This window comes from Phoca vitulina, unplaced genomic scaffold (assembly GCF_004348235.1).
Source record: "Phoca vitulina isolate PV1807 unplaced genomic scaffold, GSC_HSeal_1.0 scaffold1, whole genome shotgun sequence".
In the NCBI taxonomy this organism is placed as follows: Eukaryota; Metazoa; Chordata; class Mammalia; order Carnivora; family Phocidae; genus Phoca; species Phoca vitulina.
In genome coordinates, this window is record NW_022589704.1 from 92,463,337 (window position 1) to 92,486,604 (window position 23,268).

The following is a 23,268-nucleotide window of genomic DNA, read 5'->3' on the forward strand; positions in this document are numbered from 1 at the left end:
AAACAGTACCAAAAGGAAAATTAGGTAATAGAGTCCACAGTTGATCAGATATTGGTGTTATCAGAAAGAGATTTTAAAATAACAGTGTTTTTTTATTCAAGAGAATCAAGGAAGTGGTGGACAACAGAAATGAATAGATAAAAAATTTCAATAGAGAATTTAATCTATTAAAAAGAATCTAAAAATATATTTTAAAAGATTCTGATGTACATTTTAGAGCTGAAAAATGACACATCTGGAATTAAAAACTTATTCATTTGGTGTAATATAGCAAATATACAAGAAAGCAGGATTAGGGAACTAGAAAATAAAAATAAATTCAAACTTCTAATGAGATTAGCTTTTCAGCACATCTTGATTATTCTTATTCTTTCCTGTATTTATGTCAGTTCCCTCTCTTTTTTCAATCCATAACTTCTCTTTTCCCAACTTTTTTCCTACCTATTGTTTCAGTTTTTGTTTCCACACATCCCTGTTGAAAACCTGTGACCCTGATATCAGTAGCAGACAATATTAGGAAATTTAATTTAAGGTGCCTGGCAGGTTAACACAGAGATAACTGTTAGTCCCACTACATGAAATACACAAAATTCTAGGTAGACAGGCACCAAGTAAATTTAGCAGCAAGCAAAAGATGAGCAGCAAGCAAAAGACCCGGTAATAGAATCTGAGGCACAAAGACTTCTACTTTCCAGAAAATTAGGGTAGCAAACAGACCCCTATTTCCAGAGAAATAGAAGTTAAGAAAATGATCTATGAACCCACTGCAGGAAGCAAAGCCAGGTAACCATAGCTATGGCACAGAGTTACTTGGTGGTATGGTCTACACACACAGAATTGACCATGGCTCAGTTCCCGGAATTGTGCTCCTTTGTCATAGTTGTTAGGGATAAGCAAGCCAGGAAACATCTGTAATTTATAAATTTCTGCTGCCTTGGAATCATATTGGTCCCAGAATCTAGTGATGTTTAAGTGGGTTCAGCTATGAGGATTGGTGGGCTTTTGAGGACAAGAAAATATAGCAGTCATTATACCAGATGTTGGTGCATAATTGCTCTTAGGTTTGGTTTTATAAAACTAAGTTATGTAAAAGTTATTTATTTCTCTTAGGGTTAGGTCTACTACCATCAAATAAATCTTAAATTTGGCTGTGTAGGTCTAAAGGTTGGGGTTATATGCTATTCCTTAGAAAGAGATATAGAATAATAGGCTGTAAAATGATTTAATTTTGTAATAAAGTATGTAGGCTGTGTGTGTGTATGTGTGTCTATATTCCTAAGTTACCCAGTTACCAAGCCCTGCCTAACTTAACCAGAATTTTATTCTTCACACCCTAGATAGGAAACGATTTTTATCTGCAAATGGATCTTGTTTCAATATTAAAAGCTTACATATCCAGTATTTTTTTATAATTTTAGGTTTACTGAGGTATAGCAGAAAAACAAATTTCAAGACCTATAAAGTATGCATCATGATGACCTGACACACATATATAGTGTGAAAGGATTTCCCCTATACATTTAACACATCACTCATCGCACATATCTATACTTTTCTGGGTTTTTCATTTTGTTTTGTTTTGTTGAGAACATCTTAGTTCCACCATCCCACCAAACCTCAATCATACAACACTGTGTTATCAACTGTAGTCACAATGCTGTCCATCAGTTCCTCAGACCTTATTCATCTTACAGCTGAAAGTTTGTACCCTTTTACCAGCCTCTCCCTATTCTCCCTATCCCTTAGCCCCCGCAACCACTTTTTTACTCTCTGTTACTGTGAGTTTGGTGCTTTCTTTCTTTTTTGTCCAAAGATTCTATGTATACATGATACCATGCAGTATCTATCATTCTCTCTCTGGCTTATTTCATTTAGCATAATGTCCTCACACTCCATTCAGGTTGTTGCAAATGGCAGGATTTCCTTTATTCTCGAATAATATTCCATTGTATATATATACCATGACTTCTTTATCGGCTCAACCACTGATGGACATTTAGGTTATTTGTATACATTAAAGGTTTTAGACTTAGCTTTGGCTTTTTTTTTTTTTTCTTTTTTGCAGGAGAGGGGCAGAGGGAGAGAAAGGATCTTAAGCAGGCTCCACACCCAGCACAGAGCCCAACTCGGGGCTCACTCTCACAACCCTAAGATCATGACCTGAGCTGTAATCAAGAGCCAGATGCTAAACTGACTGAGCCACCCAGCTATCCAGGCGCCCCTGCTTTGGCTCTATTTTTGAATGTGATTTGCCTCAGAACTTTGAAATGTTAGCTAATAATACTGCTCTTGCACTAAAATCTTTTCAGTATTCCTTCCTGTTTTTTCTCTGCCTGGGTTTTGCCTGTCCCACAGAATTTAACAATCTTGATCTTTATTTACTCATTAATTCACTCATGGATTCAAATATCTGAGCACTTACTGAACACCAGGTCAGAAACAAAGTCACTTACTGCATTTCATTTACCTTGTCTCCATTTGACAGTCTTTATTCCAATCAAAAGAACATCTTCTAAGTAATTCGCACTAGTTTTCTCTTTCTGAGTGTGATTGATATAAATGTTAGCTTGCTTGAATATTCTGGGATTACTTTTGTCATTGTTAATAGCAGTAGTTTAATGAAAAATACATAAAACAAGATTTTCTTAGTGGAGACTTGCTAAAAATCCCAAACTTCCTTTTTGTCTCTTCTTTAATTTTGTTCAGCATTTAAAATTCATTTTAAATTAACTGTATTAGGTATCTATATCTTTTTTCTCTTTGAAACATCAACTCAGGAGTCCTTACATCTTTTAGTCTCTCTCTTATATCCATAATAATAACTACTTTTTTTTTTTTAAAGATTTTATTTATTTATTTGACAGAGAGAGACATAGCGAGAGAGGGAACACAAGCAGGGGGAGTGGGAGAAGGAGAAGCAGGCTTCCCGCGGAGCAGGGAGCCCAATGCAGTGCTTGATCCCAGGACCCTGGGATCATGACCTGAGCTGAAGGCAGACGCTTAATGACTGAGCCACCCAGGCGCCCCTAATAACTACTTTTTTAAAGAAGTCAGTGTTCTTGAGGTGTAATTCACTCTTTTAGGTAAATTCATCCTTTTTAAATGCGCAGTTCTATAGGTCGACAAATGTGTACAGACATGTAACTATCACCACAATCAAAATACAAAACAGCCCCATCATCTCAAAAGTTCCCTCATGCTGCTCTCCTCCCACTCCTCGACTCTGATGTGTTTTCTGTATGACATAAACATGGAATCATATGGTATGTGGCTTTTGAGTTTGACTTCTTTCATGTAGCAAAATGCAACGTGTTGTTGTGTATAGCAATAGTTTGCTCCCTTTTTATTGATAAATAGTATTCTATTACATGGATGTACCCCAGTTTTTATCCATGTACCAGTTGAAGTACATTTGGGTTGTCTTCGTATTCTGGCTGTTAGGAACAAAACCACGAAAAACATTGATTTAGGGCGCCTGGGTGACTCAGTTGGTTAAGCGACTGCCTTCGGCTCAGGTCATGATCCTGGAGTCCCTGGATCGAGTCCCACATCGGGCTCCCTGCTCGGTGGGGAGTCTGCTTCTCCCTCTGACCCTCCCCCCTCTCATGTGCTCTCTCTCTCATTCTCTCTCTCTCAAATAAATAAATAAAAAATCTTTAAAAAATAAAAATGAAAACATTGATTTAGTAACTACTTTTTAAATGGGTACTGCTTAGAAATGGGGCATTATGATATAAGTGTGAAAACAATTAAGTGGGAAGACACCAGAGACCTGGGCTCTCACACTAGTTTTGCATTCAATTAATGTTAAGTTGAATAGAGAATTTAACCACTGTATGCTTATTTCTTTTTTTTTTTTTTTTAAAGATTTTTTCTTTATTTATTCATGAGAGACAGAGAGAGAGAGAGAGAGAGGCAGAGGGAGAAGCAGGCTCCCAAGGAGCAGGGAGCCCGATGCGGGACTCGATCCCAGCACCCTGGGATCATGACCTGAGCCGAAGGCAGACGCTTAACCATCTGAGCCACCCAGGCGCCCCTGCTTATTTCTTTTGTAAGATGTGCATGATTTAGGGCTTATTCTAGCTTTAAAATAACATGATATTGTGTTGTATAGGTAAGGCATTTACCCTTGTGCTCTCTAAGAGATGAACTTATAAATGGTCATATACATCTTTATAAAATTAAGTTATATGAATTCAATATAACTAATATTTTAAATAACAGGTTATTTTGTCTCTAAGTCCAGTCACAAATGCTTAGAAGATAACATAATTTGCTTAATGAATTTTAAAGGTCATCATAATCTTGTGCTTTTTATTAACTATGTAATCCATTTACGTTAGAAAATTATTTTGATGATAATACTCTTAAGTAAATATTTGATTAATATTTTCATTCAAAATATTTCAGCATTTATTTACTTATATATTTATGTATTTTTAATTTATTTTTATTTTAGATGGGTCTAGGAAAGACAATCCAGGCAATTGCAATTGCTTACTTCTATAAGGAGGAATGGCCTCTTTTAATAGTGGTCCCTTCATCTCTGAGATATCCCTGGATGGAAGAAATAGAGAAATGGATCCCAGAGCTGGGTCCAGAAGGTATCAATGTTATTCAGAATAAAACTGACGTGGGGTAAGAACGATTTTTTCATCATTAGAGGGGGGAAAAAAAAGCCTTGCATGTATTTAGTATATACTGATGTTTGGAATAAAGTATAATCTATAAGTCATAATTTAGAACTAAGAGAATAGTGTGGAGAATTTTATTTTACATTTTTAAATATGAATTATTTATCTAAAACTCAACAGTATATTTGATGTTAAATTCCTTTATGATATATTTTTAAACGTAAATACGTATACTTTTGAAGATTTATGTAATATATCTATTTTATATATACTTTAAATATACTTAAAGCTGACGATTTGGGGGTTGAAAATTAAATTTCCCAACTTTTCAATGATTAACTTGAACCTTGTGAGCTTTTATTGTCTGCATCAATGGCAGATTTTGCTTTCCAAGTTGTTGGTTAATATGCAAGTTTTATATATAACTCAAAATTAGTATTAACCAGTTTTATTTTCTTTATTATATTAATTTATAATTTTAATATTTTCTATATTGAATATACTCGCTTTGTGATTATTTGAAGTATCTCCTCAAAAATAAATCATAAAATAGCTACTGGGTTTTTAAAATTTGTTTTCTAGCCATTGGGATAAACCAGTCTATTTGAATATTAGTAATTTGTTACATTGTGTTTCTAGGTGAATTATGCAAATTATCATGTTTCCAGAAGTTCAAAATTACCACTTTCTGAGCCTCAAATAAAAGGCAATATACATATTTGAAATAAATGTCTGTTAATAGTTACATTTTTTAAAAAATTTTTTTATTGTTATGTTAATCCCCATACATTACATCATTAGTTTTAGATATAGTGTTCCATGATTCATTGTTTGTGCATAACACCCAGTGCTCCATGCAGAACGTGCCCTCCTCAATACCCATCACCAGGCTAACCCATCCTCCCACCCCCCTCCCCTCTAGAACCCTCAGTTTGTTTTTCAGAGTCCATCGTCTCTCATGGTTCGTCTCCCCCAATAGTTACATTTTTTATTATGATTTTATTGTATTGTATTCTCTAGGATTGTTTATAACATAAAGACTATTTGTAGAAATAATTTTGGCCTTTGTGAATGTCCTGAAAAAATAGTTGGAGGCCTTTTCTCTTTTGACCTTTGAACTAAAATTCTATAAAATATATTTTTATGGGTCTAAGGACATTTGGACAGTATTTGCATGGTCAAAATAAAATGTTGGCAATAATTATAAATTTCCTCTTCTTCAATAAAACTATATAAAATTTAAGACTTAAGGATTTAGAGAATGTAGAATGAACTGAGGCATTTATAGCCACTTTTTGTTAGCTATATTTTATCTGAAAGTTTACATTTAATTTTCTTAAAATATGTATCTTCTATCATCTTTTATTTAGTTCATATAGTTTTCTTTATTTTTTAGGAAATATTGTTCTACAATTAAATAGAGGCTAATATTTTTATTTGGATAACATTTGGTATCTGTTAGATAGTACTACAACCCAGAGTATAACTCTTCTCGAGGATGTCACCTTAGGGAAAGAAAAACTTAGCCAGTGTCTTCCAAGTGCTTAAGAAACAACTTTAGATATATACCAATATCTGGCAACATATATTTACCAAAAATACATGTAACTCCTTTTGGCACATGCCACTTATGCATGGACTGTTCTCAGTGGACATTCAAGCCCTTGTCTTCTGTATATGGTTCTCAGTATACCTAAGTTAGTAATATTTATTCTACACTTTTCTTCAGAAAGCTTTCCTAGTGTTTGACTACAAAAAGAAAATTTTAAGTCTCTATATTAGCTAGATTTACCCAGGGCTTAAAATATAGTTGACATTAAGAAAAACATGCAATTATTAATATTATGCACACAATGTGGGAACACCCAAATACATAAAATATTTATTAACAAAAATAAAGGAACTACTCAATAGTAGTACAATAATAGTAGTGGTCTTTAACACCTCACTTATGTCAATAAACAGATCATCCAAACAAATCAACAAGGAAACAGTGGCTTTGAATGACACATTGGACCAGATGGATTTAACAGATATACTCAAAACATTCCATCCTAAAACAGCTTAATACACATTCTTTTGAAGTTCACTTTGGAACATTCTCCAGAATAGATCCCATATTAGACCACAAAACAAGTCTCAACAACTTCAAAAAGATCTAGATCCTACCATGCATCTTTTCTGATCACAACACTATGAAACTAGAAATCAACCACAACAAATAATCTGGAAAGAACACAAATACATGGAGGTTAAATAACATGTTCCTAAATAATAAATGGATCAACCAAGAAGTCAAAGAAGAAATAAAAAATTGCTAAGAGAGAAATGCAAATGAAAACACAGTGATCCATCCTCTCTTAGGTCCTCGCTTCCAAGATGACCAAGAAAAGAAGGAATAATTGTGCCAAAAAGGGCCACAGCCACGTGCAGACTCTTCACTGCACCAGCTATGCTTGTTGTGTGCCCAAGAGCAAAGCCATTAAGAAATTCATTACTCAAAACATAGTAGAGGGCTACCATTGTCGGGACATTTCCAAAGCAAGTATCTTCAATGCCTGTGTTCTCCCCAAACTGTATGTGAAACTACATTACTGTGTGAGTTGTACCATACACAGCAAGGTAGTTAGGAATCGCTCTCCTGAAGCACAGAAGAACTGAACACCCCCATCCCAATTAAGACCTGTGTGTGTGACCACCACCAAAGCCCATGTGAGGAGCTAAGACATTCAAGACTGAAGAAAAACTATTCTTCGGAAAAAAAATAATAAATGGAGATAATACTTTGAAAACAAAGACTCATAAAAAGAGAGAGGTTTTAAATTTAAAAAATCAGAAATGAAAAAGGAGATATAACAACCAACACTCCAGAAATACATAAGATTACAAGAGATTATAGAAAATTTGAACAGGCCAGTTACCAGCAATGTATTTGAATCAGTATTCAAAAACTCAAACAAAAGTCCAGGAGCAGATCAATTCACAGTAGAATTCTACCAAACATTTCTTTTTTTTCTTTAAGATTTATTTATTTATTTGAGAGAGAGAGAGTATGCAAGCTGGGGGCAGAGCGGTGGAGGGACAGAGGGAGAGGGAGAGAAAGAATACCAAGCAGGTTTGATGCTCAGTGTGAAGCCCAACATGGGGCCTGATCCCACAACCCTGAGATCACAACCCAAGCCGAAATCAGGAGTTGGACACTTAACCACTGAGCCACCCAGGCACCCCTCTCCCAAACATTTAAAGAAGCATTAATACCTATTCTTCTCAAACTATTCCAGAAAACAGAAAAGTAGGGAAAACTTCCAAATCATTCTATTAGGTCACCATTGCCATGATACCAAGACCAGAAAAAAGACCACCAAAAGAGAACTACATGCCAATATCCCTTATGCACATAGATGCAAAATCCTAAAAAAAAAATACTAGCAAAGTAAATCCAACAATATATTTTTTTTAAATCATTCACCAGGATCCATTGGGATTTATTTCCAGGATGCAGGGATGGTTTAGTATTCATAAATCAGTCAACATATTACATTACGTCACATCACTAAGAGAACAGATAAGAACCATATGATCATTTTAATAGATGCGGAAAAGCATTTGACAACTACAAGATTCATTCATGATAAAAACCCTCAACAAAGTAAGTTTAGAGAGAACATACCTCAACATAATAAAGTTCTTATATGAGAAACCCACAGCTAACATCATCATTAATGGGGAAAACTGAGAGCTTTTCCCTAAGGTCGGGAACAAGACAGGGATATCCATTCTCACTTTTTTATTCAACATAGTAGAGAAAGTCCTAGCCACAGCAAACAGACAAAAAGGCATCCAAATTGGAAAGGAAGAAGTAAAACTTTCACTATTTGCAGATGACATGATATGCTATATATAAAACTATAAAGACTCCACCAAAAAACTACTAGAACTGATAAATGAATTCAGTAATATCACAAGACACAAAATGTACAGAAATCTATTGCATGTCTATACACTAATAATGAAGCAGCAGAAAGAGAAATCAAGAAAACGATCCTGTTTATAGTTGCACCAAAAATAGTAAGAACCTAGAAATAAACTTAACCAAAGAGGTGAAAGGCCTGTACTCTGAAAACTGTAAAACATTGATGGAAGAAATTGAGGACAACACAAAGAAATGGAAAAACATTCTCTGCTCATGGATTGGAAGAACAAATATTGTTAAAATGTCTTTACTACCCAAAGCAATTTACACAATAAATGCAATCCCTATCAAAATACCAACCGCATTTTTAAGAGAACTGGAATAAACAATCCTAAATTTTATTTGGAACCACAAAAGATCCTGAATAGCCAGAGCAATCTTGAAAAAAACAAAACAAAACTGGAGGCATCATAATTCCAGACTTCAAGTTATAATACAAAGCTGTAGTAATCAAAACAGTATGGTACTGGCACAAAAATTGACACACATCAATCAATGTAACAGAATAGAAAACCCAGAAATAAACCCATAATTATATGGTCAATTAATCTTCAACAAAGGAGGCAAGAATATGCAATGGGAAAAAGACAGTATCTTCAACAAATTATGTTGAGAAAACTGGACAGCAACATGCAAAAGAATGAAATTGGACTACTTTCTTTTTAAAAAAATTTTTTAAAGATTTTATTTATTTGACAGAGAAAGAGAGTGAGCATAAGCAGGGGGAGCAGCAGGCAGAGGGAGAAGTAGGGTCCCCACTGAGCAAGGAGCCTGATGCGGGACTAGATCCCAGAACTCTGGGATCATGACCTGAGCTGAAGGCAGATGTTTAGCCAACTAAGCCACCCAGGCACCCTGAAACTGGACTACTTTCTTACATCATACACAAAAATAAACTCAAAATGGATTAAGGACCTAAACATGAGACCTGAAACCATAAAAATCCTCCCAAGAGAGCACGGGCAATAATTTCTCTGCATCAGCTGTAGCAACTTTTTTCTAGATATGTCTCCTGAGGCAAGGGAAACAATAGCAAAAATAAACTATTGGGTTTACATCAAAATAAAAAGCTTCTGCACAGTTAAGGAGACCATCAGTAAATCTAAAGGCAGCCTACTGAATGGGAAGACATTTGCAAATGACCTGTGTGATTAAGGAATAGAATCCAAAAAAAATAAAGAACTTACACAACTCAACACCAGAGTGCTCCAAAATGTCAGCTTCAGTTGTGGTGGAAATAAGACCAGGCTTTCTTTTTTTATTTATTTTTATTTTTTCCTTAGTTTTTAATTTTAATTTTTAAATTTTTTATATTTTCTTTTCTTTCTTTTCTTTTCTTTTTTCTTTGGTATCAGGCTTATAGTTTATTGGTTTGTTTCCTTTTCTCATTTTTTTGGATCAGGCTTTTTTTTAAAGATTTACTTATTTATTTTAGAAAGAGTGTGTGCAAACAGGGAGGGGGCAGAGGGAGTGAAACCCAAGCAAGCCCCCTGCTGAGCAGGGAGCCCAACACGGGGCTTGATTCCTCAACCCTGAAATCATGACCTGAGCCAAAATTAAGAGTCGGACCCCCAGCCAACTGAGCCACCCAGGCGCCCCCCCCCCCCGTTTTTAAATCTGGCTTATCTTAACAAATAAATCAAAGCACACCTAGTTAAAGGTCCAAACACTCCCCACTGCAAGCAAGGAGGAACTCTGTAGAGGACTGATCTGTGGGAATGAGCAGCCAAAGCACAACAGCACAGCACACACAGCATACGCCAGAAACATTTCCTGACATGCCAGGCCCTGGACAGTGTGTGACCCCTTCTTAATATAGTATTACTCTCAGGAGCAGGAAACATAACAAGTTTTCATAATATGCAAAATACAGAAACCTAAATGACAAGATGGAGGAAATCTCCCCAAAAGAAAGATCAAAAAGAAATCACAAGCAGGGATTTGATCAAAACAGATATAAGCAATATATCTGAATAAGAATTTAGAACAGTCATGAGAATACTAGCTGGGCATGAAAGAAACATAGAAGACACCAGAGAAACCCTGGCTGTAGCTATAAAACACCTAAAAACTAGTCAGGCCGAAATAAAAAATGCTACAACTGAGATTCAAAACTGACTAGATGTACTCACAATGAGGAAGGAAGAAGCAGAGGATTGAATAGGTGATATAGAAGATAAAATTGTGGAAAATAATGAAAAAAATAGGGAAATAAAACTATTAGATCATGAATTGAGACTTAGAGAACTCAGTGACTCCACAAAGCACAATCATATCCGTACCATAGGAGTCCCAGAAAAAGAAGAGCAGGAAAAGGGGGCAGAAGGTTTATTGGAACAAATTATAGTTGAGAACTTCCCTAATCTGGGAAAGGAAACAGGCATTCAAGTCTAAGAGACACAGAGAGCTACCCTCCAAATCAGTAAAAACAGGTAAACACCAAGATATATCATAGTGCAGCTTGCAAAATTCAAAGATAAAGAGAGAATTCTGAAAGCAGCTATGGACAAAAGGTCCTTAACCTACAAGGGTAGTAGCAGCAGACCTGTCCACAGAAACTTGGCAGGCCAGAAAGGAGTGTTATAATATATTCAGCATACTAAATGAGAAAAATATGAAGATGAGAATACTTTATCCAGCATGGCTGTCATTCAGAATAGGAGATAGAGTTTCTAAGACAAGCAAAACCAAAGGAGTTCATGAACATTAAACCAGTTCTGCAAGAAATACTAAAGGGGACCCTTTGAGCAGGAAGGAGAGACGAAAAGCAACAAAGACTAGAAAGGAACAGACACAATCCACAGGAACAGCAACTTTACTGGTAATATGATGGCAGTAAATCCATATCTCTCAGTAACTACTCTGAATGTAAATGGACTCAATGCTCCAGTCAAAAGACACAGGGTATCAGAGTGGTTAAAAAAAACAGGACCCATTGATATGCTGCTTACAAGAGACTCGTTTTAGACCCAAATACACCTCCAGATGGAAAGTGAGGGGATGGACAACCATCTCTCATACTAATGAACATCAAAATAAAGCTGGAGTAGCCATACTTATATCAGACAAACTAGATTTTAAACCAATGTCTGTAACAAGAGATGAAGAAGGACACTTCATAATAAAGGGGTCTATCCAACAAGAAGATCTAACAATTGTAAATATTTTTGCCCCCAACTTGGGAGCAGCCAATTATATAAATCAGTTAATAACAAACTTAAACTCATTGATAATACAATAATAATAGGGGATTATTTTTGTTAAAGATTTTATTTATTTAAAAGAGAGAGCACACAAGCAAGGGGAACAGCAGAGAGAGAGGGAGAAGCAGACTCCCCACTGAGCAGGGAATCCAACCAACGTGGGGCTCGATCTCAGTCCGGAGATTGTGACCTGAGCCGAAGGGAGCCGCTTAACCAACTGAGCCATCCAGGTGCCCCATTAATAATGGACTTTAACACCCCACTCACAGCAACAGACAGATCGTCTAGGCAGAAGATCAACAAGTAAACAAGGGCTTTGAATGACACACTGGACCAGATGGACTTAACAGACATATTCAGAGCGTTTTATCCTAAAGCAGCAGAATACACATTGTTTTTGAGTGCACACGGATCATTCTCCAGAATAGATTACATGCTGGGTCACAACTCAGGCCTTAATGGGTACAAAAAATTTGAGATCATACCATGCATATTTTAGACCACAATGCTATGAAACTTACAAGTAAAAATTTGGAAAGACCACAAATACATGGAGGTTAAAGAACATCCTACTAAAGAATGAATGGGTTAACCAGGAAATTAAAGAAGAAATTAAAAAATACATGGAAGCAAATTAAAATGAAAACACAACAGTCCAAAACCTTTGGGATGTAGCAAAGGCAGTCCTAAGAGGGAAGGTCTTCCTCAAGAAGCAAGAAAAGCCTCAAATAAAAAACCTAACCTTACACCTAAAGGAGATGGAAAAAGACCAGCAAATAATGCCTAAAACCAACAAAAGAAGGGAAGTAATTAAGATTAGAACATAAATAAATGATATAGAAATTAAAAAAAAAAAAACAGAACAGATCGATGAAACTAGAAGCTGGTTCTTTGAAAGAATTAATAAAATTGAGAAACACCTACCCAGATTTATCCAAAAAGAAAAGAGGAAGGACCCAAATAAATAAAAACATGAATGAAAGAGGAGAGATCACAACCACACTGCAGAAATACCATTGTAAGAGAATAGTATGAGCAATTATATGCCAAAAAATTGAGCAATCTGCAAGAAATGGACACATTCCATTATATGTTTCTAAACATATAAACTACCAAAACTGAAACAGGAAGAAATAGAAAATTTGAATAGACCCATAACCAGGAAAGAAATTGAATCAGTAATCAAAAATCTCCCAACAAACAAGAGTCCAAGGTTGAATGGCTTCCCTGAGGAATTCTACCAAACATTTAAAGAATTAATTCCTATTCTTCTGAAGCTGTTCCAAAAAATAGAAATGGAGGGAAAACTGCCAAAGTCATTAAATAAGGCCAGCATCACCTTGATTTCAAAATAAGACAAAGACCCCACTAAAAAGGAGAATTACAGACCAGTATCCTTGATGAGCGTGGATGCAAAAATTCTCAACAGGAGACTAGCTAATTGAATCCAACAGTACATTAAAATGATTATTCACCATAATCAAGTATGATTTATTTCTAGGCTGCAGGGATAGTTCAATATCCACAAATTAATCAACATGATTATATTAATGAAGAGTAAGACAATATGTCTTCTCAATAGATGCAGAGAAAGCATTTGACAAAACATAGCATCCTTTCTTTTTTTTTTTTTTAAGATTTTATTTATTTATTTGACAGAGACACAGTGAGAGAGGGAACACAAGCAGGAGGAGTGGGAGAGGGAGAAGCAGGGTTCCCGCCGAGCAGGGAGCCCAATGCGGGGCTCGATCCCAGCACCCTGGGATCATGACCTGAGCCAAAGGCAGACACTTAACGACTGAGCCACCCAGGCGCCCCAACATAGCATCCGTTCTTAATGAAAACCCTCAAAAGAGTAAGGATAGAAAGAACATACCTCCAGATCATAAAGGCCATATACAAAAGACCCACAGGTAGTATCATCCTTAGTGGGGAAAAACTGAGAGCTTTTCCCCTAAGATCAGGAACACAACAGGATGTCCATCCTCACCACTGTTGTTCAGTATAGTACTGGTTCAGCCGGTTTTATAAATAAATAAATATCTTCTGCACAGCAAAGGAATAAAAGCTTCTGCACGGCAAAGGAAAAAATCAACAAAACTAAAAGGCAACTGATGGAATGGAAAAAGTATTTGCAAATGATATATCAGATAAAGGGCTAGTATCCAAAATCTATAAAGAACTTATCAAACTTAATACCCCAAAAAACAAATAATGGTCAGTTAAGCATTGGGCAGAAGACATGAATACACTTTTCCAAAGAAAACATCCAGATGGCTAATAGACATATAAAAAAATGCTCAACATCACTTATCATCAGGGAAATACAAATCAAAACCACAATGAGATACCACTTCACACCTGTCAGAATGGCTAAAATGAACAACTCAGGAAACAACAGATGTTGGTGAGGTTGCGGAGAAAGGGGAACCTTTTGTACTGTTGGTGGGAATGCAAACTGGTGCAGCCACTCTGGAAAACAGTATGGAGGTTCCTCAAAAAGTTAAAACAGAATAACCCTACAACCCAGCAATTGCGCTACTAGGTATTTATCCAAAGGGTACAAAAATGCTGATTGAAAGAGGCACATGCACCCCAACTTTATAATAGCACTATCAAGAATAGCCAAATTATGGGGCACCTGGGTGGCTCAGTCGTTAAGCATCTGCCTTTGGCTCAGGTCATGATCCCAGGGTCCTGGGATCGAGCCCCACATTGGGCTCTCTCGCTCAGCGGGAAGCCTGCTTCTCCCTCTCCCTCTCCCACTCGCCCTGCTTGTGTTCCTGCTCTCGCTATCTCTCTCTCTGTCAAAAAAAAAAAAAAAAAAAAAAAAAGAATAGCCAAATTATGGAAAGAGCCCAAATGTCCATTGACTGATGAATGGATAAAGAGGATGTGGTATACATAAACTATGGACTATTACTTGGCAATCTAAAAGAATGAAATCTTGCCATTTGCAACAACGTGGATGGAACTAGAGTATATTATGGTAAGCGAAATAAGTCAGTCAGAGAAAAAAATACTGTATGATTTCACTCATGTGGAATTTAAGAAACAATACAGATGAACACAGAGGAAGGAAAGGAAAAATAAAATAAGATAACAGGGAGGGAGCAAACCATAAGAGACTCTTAACTATAGACAAGAAACTAAGGGTTGAGGGAGGGGAGGTGGCTGGGAGAATGTGCTAAATGGGTGATGGGCATTAAAGAGGGCACTTGGGTGTTATATGTAAGTGATGAATCAATAAATTCTATTCCTGAAACCAATACTATACTATATGTTAACTAAGTTGAATTTAAATTAAAAAAAAAAAAAAGAACTGTCATATGATCACACTACTGGGTATTCCCCTAAGAATATGAAAACACTAATTCCAAAGGATATATGCACTCCTATTTTTTTGCAGCATTATTTACAATACCCAAATTATGGAATCAGCCCAAGTGTCCATTGACAGATGAATGGATGACGAAGATGTGGTATATACATAATGGGATACTATTCAGCCATAAAAAAGAATGAAATCTTGCCATTTACACCAACCTGCAGTGTTATAGAGTATAATACTAAGTGAAATAAGCCAATCAGAGAAAGACAAATATCATATGATCTCACTTGTATGTGGTATTTAAGAAACAAAACAAATGAACAAGCAGAAAAGACACAAACCAAGAAACAGACTCCTATCTGTAGAGAACAAATAGATGCTTATCAGAGGGGAGGTGGGTGGGGTGAATGAATGAAAGAGGTGAAGGGGATTAAGGGTAAACTTACCTTGATGGTTACTGGGTGATATATGGAATTGTTGAATCACTATATTATATACCTGAAACTAATATAACACTGTTGTTAACTACACTGGAATTAAAATTTAAAAAATAAATTGAAAAAAATTTTTAAATGAAATTGTTGTATCGTTGTGTTGTGCTATTTAGGAGCTCTGCCATTTCTCTTAGAGGGTAGGGAACTGTAGAAGATTGACTCTATCCTGTATATTTTTACTGGTGATATAGAAAATGCAAAAGTAATGTGTTTTATTATTAATGCATTTATTTGTCCAGTTATTTCATTCTACAAACTGGTTAGGAGCCTATCACTATATATACAAAGATGAATAAGATACATTCTTTGTCCTCATCAGTTTTATGAGGTAGCAAGGGAGATAAATATGTACATGAATAATTTCATTACAACATAGTAAAGAATACTATAGATGTGTGAATAATTAAGTAGTTCAAAATATGAACGATCTCTTTAGGCCAGTGTTTGTCTGCATAAAGTTGTATCCTCCTCTCCTCTTTCCCATGCTTTGGATCACCCATCAGCGAGTGAATTTTTGTTGTCACAATTTCAAGCACTCTGCTGGCCTTTAATGTGACAGTCCAGGAATATGAAATGCCTTGCAGTACACTGGGCAGCCCTGCAATACTAAGTATTGTCTTCAAAATTCCAATAGCACCTGGCTTGAAAAATACTGCTGTCCTCTTTGTGGGAAGGCTTCAATGAATACTCAGTTAATATTTGTGTATCCACTTTATCCATGATTCTAGATGCCTGTAAATAAATATTCTTAGAGAGTAATGTCCTTATCCTAGTAAAATGTGGCTTGGTGGTTGTCAAACTCTTCCAAAAACCATTTAACCAAATATTTGGTTTTAGTTATCCTTTAAATTTTGGATTCTGCTTAATCATACCTGAAAACTAAAATCTTAAGAGAAACTGAGTTTTAGCAATGTAATACCATCCCTTTTATTTTTCCTTTTATTTTCCTTCTTCCGAAGAGTTGTGTTGTTTATGATAACTTGGTTACTGAAATATTTTTAAATTACATGGATTTTTTTTTCTTTTCTAGGAAAATATCAACCAGCAAAGTGACAGTTCTGGGTTATGGTCTTTTAACCACAGATGCAGAGACTTTGGTAGATGCATTGAATAATCAGAAATTCAACGTAGTTATAGTGGATGAATCACACTACATGAAGTCCAGGAATGCAACCCGCAGCAAGATTTTATTGCCAATAGTACAGAAAGCCAAACGAGCCATTCTTCTTACAGGAACTCCAGCTTTGGGAAGGCCTGAAGAGGTATTAAAATCCTTAAATTTTGGCTTAAAAAAAATCTTTCACCAAAAATAATCATTGGGAATTTCTAGATGGCTATTAATGATTAAATATATCTTTTATATGACTGTTTTCTCTGTTTACATGTGAACCTTACCTGTGCTTGTACATGTATATAAAAAAATAGTTTTTACTTTCAGTATAAGGTTTTCATATTTAGTATACATTTGTAATATTCATCACATTTGTTTTCTTATGATTCTTATATGGTTTTAGTCTTCATTTATCCAGTTTGTTTGACATTATAAGGATATAATTTAAGATTGGAGTTTAATCTATTTTGTATCTTTTGAGTTGCATTACAGAACTTCTTCCTGTTTCTCTTGTACTTCAACATACATGTTTTGGGGACGCCTGGGTGGCTCATTCAGCTGAGCGTCAGACTCTTGGTTTTGGCTCATATCATGATTTCGGGGTCGTGGGATGAGCCCTGCTTAAGGCTCCACACTGAGCACAGAGTTTACCCAAGATTCTCCCTCTCTCCCTCTCACTCTGCTGTTATCCCTACTTGCACTCTCTCTCTCAAATAAATAAATAAATGTTAAAAAAAAAAAAAAAAAAAGATCCGTGGTCTGGGAAGGTATAGGTATCTGAACTTATGTTCAGATCAGGTAGAATAACTACTTGGGTGGAGAAATAAGGCATTTGTTTGATACCCCCATTTAGCTTTACCACTCTTAAGAGCTATGTAGGGTATGGAGTAAAGGGTTGGGAGGAAGAAATGACAGTTGAAATTCTTATGAGTCTATAAGGGTCGTTGTAACCTAGAGAAGCCCTTTCCATTAATGAACACTGAGTCACAGAAAAAAAATGTACTTTTTGTCTTGTAGGGTTTAAAAATTAAAGGAAATACTGGTTTTAAAGTATCTTGCTATGTGCCCTGGCACATGGTAAGCACTCAACATACAGTAGCCACTTTTATTACTGATTAGTAAGCCAGGCTTGGGAGACAGCTATTGATAAGAGTGTATTATGTTCATTGATTTTCAGATGTTAAACCAACTTTACGTTCCATGATAAATCTCTCTTGACTGGATGTCATCCTTTTTATTTGTTCCTGGATTCAGTTTGCTCTATTTTGTTGATGATTTTTGTGTGTATGTTCACAAAAATAGTGATCTGTAGTTTTATTGTTATATCTTTGGTTTTGGTGTCAAGGCAGTACTGGTTTCATAGAATGAGGTGGGAAGTATTCTCTCCTTTTCTGTTTCTAAGAGGAGTTTGTGAAACATTGGTATTACTTCTTTTTTAAATGTTTGGTAGAATTTAGTGGTGAACCCATCTGGGCCTGAGTTTTTCTTTGTGGATAGTTTTTAAATTAATCATTCAGTCTCTTCACTGAATATTATGTCTATTCAATTGTATATTTCTTCTTGAGCAATTTTGATACGTATCTTTATAGGAATTTTCCCGTTTTATCTAAGGTATCTAAGATATTAGCATACAGTTGTTCATAATATTCCCTTATAGTCCTTTGTGTTTCTGTGAGGTTGATAGTAATGTTCCCTCCTTTATTTGTGATTTTAGTAACTTGAGTCTTTTCTCTCTTTTTTAATTTGGTTAATGTAAGCTAAAATTTTGTCAATTTTCTCGTTCTTATCAAAACCAATATTTGGTTTCATTGATTATTTTTTCTGTTGTTTTTCCAATCTCTATGTTGTTTATTTCTATTCTAGTCTTTATTATGTTACTCCTTCTGTCTGTTTTGCGTTTTGTGTACTCCTTCTTTCCCAATGTCTTAAGGTGGAAAGTTAGATTATTGATTTGAGATCTTTTTTTTTTAAGATTTTATTTATTTATTTGACAGAGAGAGAGAGCACTAGCAAGTGAAGGGGCAAGGGAGAGGGAGAAGCAGGCTCTCCGCTGAGCAGAGAGCTTGACATGGGGCTCGATCCCAGGACTCTGGGATCATGACCTGAGCCGAAGGCAGACGCTTAACTGACTGAGCCACCCAGGTGCCCCATGAGATCTTTTTTCTTTTTTAATGGAGACATATACAGCTATAAATTTCAATCCTTGGATAACACACTGGCAATTACTTAGAAAGTTAAAAATAGAATTACCAAAAGATGTAGCAATTCCATTTTTTAAGTTTACACACAAAAAACTGAAAACATATGTTCACAAAAAAAAAACAAACTGTATACAGATGTTCATAGTAGTAGTATTTATAATATCCAAAAAGTAGTAAGAAGCCAATGTTCATAACTGATGAATGGATAATGAAAATGCAGCCATAAAAAGGAATGAAATACTGATACATTCTACAACATGGATGAACCTTGAAAGCATTATGCTAAGTGAATGAAGTCGGACACAGAGGCTACATATTGTATGATTCTGTTTATGTGAAATATCCAGAAAGGCGAAGTAATGGAAATAGGAATCAGATTAGTGATTGCCAGGATTGAGGGAGAGAATGGGAAATGACTAGTAATGGGTATGGCGTTCCTGTCTATAGTGATAAAAATATTTAAGAATTAGATAGTGGTGATTGAGGCATTTTGTGAATATACTAAGAGCCACTGAATTGTACACTTTAAAAGTGTGAATAATGGAAGTGGTATATGAATTATTTCTAACTAAAGCAGCTGTTTTAAAAATGTATACTAAAATAACAATGAGACACCACTATGTGCAGCGTATCAAAGTTATAAAAATGAAAAGATTTCATGATACTACTGATGGGACTTGCTTTTTACAGTGGAACACAGTAATATCCATCAAACTTCAAAAAGCATATATCTTAAACACACCTATTTCATTTCTAAAAATATATCCTACAGACTCATCTAATGGAAATACCAATTGGCGGGTGGGTGGGTAGGTGGATGGATAGATGGATAAATAGATAAATGATTGATGGATGAGATGTAGATATTCTACCTACGCCTACATATATATAAGCACACATACACACACATAGACTTACCTGAAGTTATTAACTTATATCATTGTATAAAAGCTAGAAACAGCCTATAGGTCCATGATTAGGAGACTGTTTAAATATTTTACAGTACTTCTACATGATAATGGGTGCTATGAGCCTTTAAATGGTACTTTATTATAGTAATACCATTGCTTAGATAATTTTTAAAACTAAATAAAAATAGATATATATGTACTCTAATGATGTCTAAGACATGTTTTAGGGGACAGAATCCTGGTTTTATATGTATAATAGCATCTTCATGTGAATAAAAGAGAATATATACATATCCCTATATAGGCATACAAAATATGTAAATGTATTTTAGAGAAAAGTGTAGCAGTTACCCCTGAAGAATAGGATGGCAGAGATGGGTGGATGGAAGAAAAGGAGGAGGCTGAGAAAGAAGAGGTGGATTTTCTTTTTTACTCCACTATTTTTTTAACTAGATTTATCATAGTAATAATACTTACTTGAAAGTGTTGCAACATATTGAGAACACTTGTATTGTTACAGCTTTTCATGCAGATTGAAGCTCTCTTTCCACAAAAATTTGGAACATGGACAGAGTATGCCAAAAGATACTGTAATGCACGTATCAGGTATGACAAACTACTTTCTATAAATTTTAATTCTTGCATATTTACTGTGAACATTAAGGTTTTATTAGTCATTCTTTGTTCCAGTGCTTTTCAAACTTGTGGTAGCCATGGAATAATTTCTTCAAGTAAAATCTTGTGGGGTGCCTGGGTGGCTCAGTCGGTTAAGCATCTGCCTTCGGCTCAGGTCATGATCTCAGGGTCCTGGGATCAAGCCCAGCATCGGGCTCCCTGCTCCATGGGGAGCCTGCTTCTCCCTCTCCCTCTGCACCTCCACCTGGGCTCATGCTCTCTCTTTCTCCTTCTCAAATAAATAAATAAATAAATCTTTTTTAAAAATTAAAAAAAAAAAATCTTGTGTGAAAGACCTATACATAAAATAAATAAAAGAAGTAGATAATGGCATTTTTTTTTCTTTTATTTTTTACCTTCCATTTTGTTTTTGAAATTATTTATCTGTATTGACCGGATAAATGTGCACAATGTACAAAATTGAAAAGTAAGTTCCCTTTCCACTCATGTCTCCCAGCCAGCCATTTTCCTTCACAGGTAACCAATGTTGGCAATTAATTGTGTATCTTTCTGGAGATACTCCATGCATGAAAAACCGTATGTGATTATGTGTGTATAATATTGTTTCATTCTATTTCTACATATATAGTAATATAAGGTACACACTGTTCTGTAGTTTGCTCTCTTCACCTAATATCTATTAGAGATCCTTCCATATCAGTTCCTAAAAGAGCTTTGATGTTCTTTTTTTATTTTTAAATGCTGCATGTATTCCACTATTTGCATGCACTATAATTTATTTAGTCTACTACCAATAGATGTCTGTTTGTGGTACATAGCTGTTGCATACAATACCACAATGAATATCCTTGCACGTTTTGAGAGGCAGTACATGATATTGGCAAAAAGCATGGAAAACTAGAGCTAGACCATCTGTCTTTCATATTCATATCCAGTACTTACCACGTTTCATTTTACGAAAGTTATTCTACCTCCCCATACCTTCATATATTCAGCTGTAAAAAGAGAAAATTATTCCTATCTCAGAGAGATATTAGGAGACTTACATTAGCTAATATTTATAAAGGGCTTGAATAGTCAGTGGCACGCAGCGAGCACTCAATAATTATGAGTTATTTTAATATTTCATGTCACACACACAGGACTAAATCTGTTGGATAAATTTATAGAATTGGAATTGCTGGTACAAAAGGGCATGTGTATTTTTATATTTTTTAGATTGTTGCAGACTGCTCTACCAACATTATACTAGTTTATATTCCCACCAGCAATAAGATTGTCTCTTTCCCCACACTTTTCCAACCTGTTCAGATATTATTTTATTTTGCCAATGTCTTCTGACTGTTCCCTTCTTATGTTATTAAATGCAGTTGAACATTTTTTTATGCATGTAAGAGACATTTATACTTTTTTTCCTGCTAATTTCTGTTTATGTTCTTTGCCCTTCATCCTACTAAACTTACTGGCTGTTTTTTTTCTTAGCGATATATTGGAAATCTTTATATATTATAGAAATCAGCTCTTTGTCTGTGATATGAGTCCCTCACATTATTTCCCCAGTGCGTGTGTGTGTGTGTGTGTGTGTGTGTATGTTTTCCTTTACCCTTTCTACAAGTTTTTAAAGTAACCCTAGTGTGTTTTGATACTTTTTAAAGGGCTGTAGAGCACAGAGATAGAAGGAGTCCTTCCAGATTGTTTGTATGAAGGCATTTCACTGACAGCAAAATTAGACAATATCATACAGAAAAAAAAAGGACCTTTTTTTTACTTAAGATTATAAATGTAGAAATCTTCAATATTATTATAAATGAGAAACTCATGAAAAGATCTAATATGTTAATCAGATGCAAATGGAATTCATATCAGCAAGTATTGTTTAATATTAGAAAATGTATTAATATAGTCATGTTACTAATGAAAAGGGAAAACTTCATTATATCATCTCCATTTATGCTGAGATGTAATTTGACAAAATTCAGCACCCATCCTTTTATAATATTTAATAATTTTTAAATTATTGAAGTGTAGTTGACATATAATGATAAATTAATTTCAGGTATACAACATAGTTATTTGACAATTCTGTACATTACTCAGTGCTCACCATGGTAAGTATAGTGACCATCTGTCACCATACAACATTATTACAATGTTACTGAATTTATTCCATGTACTGTAATTTTCATCTCCATGTTTTATTTATTCTATAACTGGAAGATTGTACCTCCTAATCCCCTTTACCTATTTTCCCTAGCTACCCACCTCCACTCCCCTCTAGCAACTACCAGTTTCTTCCCTGTGTTTAAGAGTATGTTTAGTTTGTTTGTTTGTTCATTTATTTTGTTTTTTAGGTTCCATATGTAAGTTAAAGCATATGGTGTTTGTCTCTGTCTTATTTCACTTAGCATAATACCTTCTAGGTCCATCCATGTTGTCTTAAATGGCAAGATATCATTCCTTTTTATGGCTGATGATTATTTTTTGTATTTATATATCACATCTTCTTTATCCATTCATCTATCAGTGGACACGTGGGCTGCTTCGATAATTTGGCTATTGTAAATGATGCTACTATAAACACAGGGGTGCATGTATATTTTGAATTAGTGTTTTTGTTTTCTTTGAGTAAATACCCACTAGTGGAATTACTGGATCAAATTGTAGTTCTCTTGTTAATTTTTTGAGGAACTTCCATGTTGTTCTCCACAGCGGTTGTACCAATTTACATTCCCAGTAACAGTGCACAAGGGATTCTTTTTCTCCACATCCTTGAC

The 23,268-nt window shown here is 35.2% G+C and overlaps 1 protein-coding gene across 9 annotated transcripts in view; it reads left to right on the plus strand.

Annotated features, from left to right (window-relative positions):
- Nucleotides 1-23,268, plus strand: part of ZRANB3 (zinc finger RANBP2-type containing 3) — a 310,759-nt gene that overhangs the window by 151,465 nt on the left and 136,026 nt on the right. For all 9 annotated transcript variants that reach the window (XM_032411359.1, XM_032411348.1, XM_032411398.1 and 6 more), the window contains 3 exons: nucleotides 4,460-4,638; nucleotides 16,666-16,897; nucleotides 20,379-20,464. In XM_032411359.1, coding sequence (XP_032267250.1) covers nucleotides 4,460-4,638; nucleotides 16,666-16,897; nucleotides 20,379-20,464 — 497 coding nt within the window. The remainder of the gene's footprint in view (nucleotides 1-4,459; nucleotides 4,639-16,665; nucleotides 16,898-20,378; nucleotides 20,465-23,268) is intronic.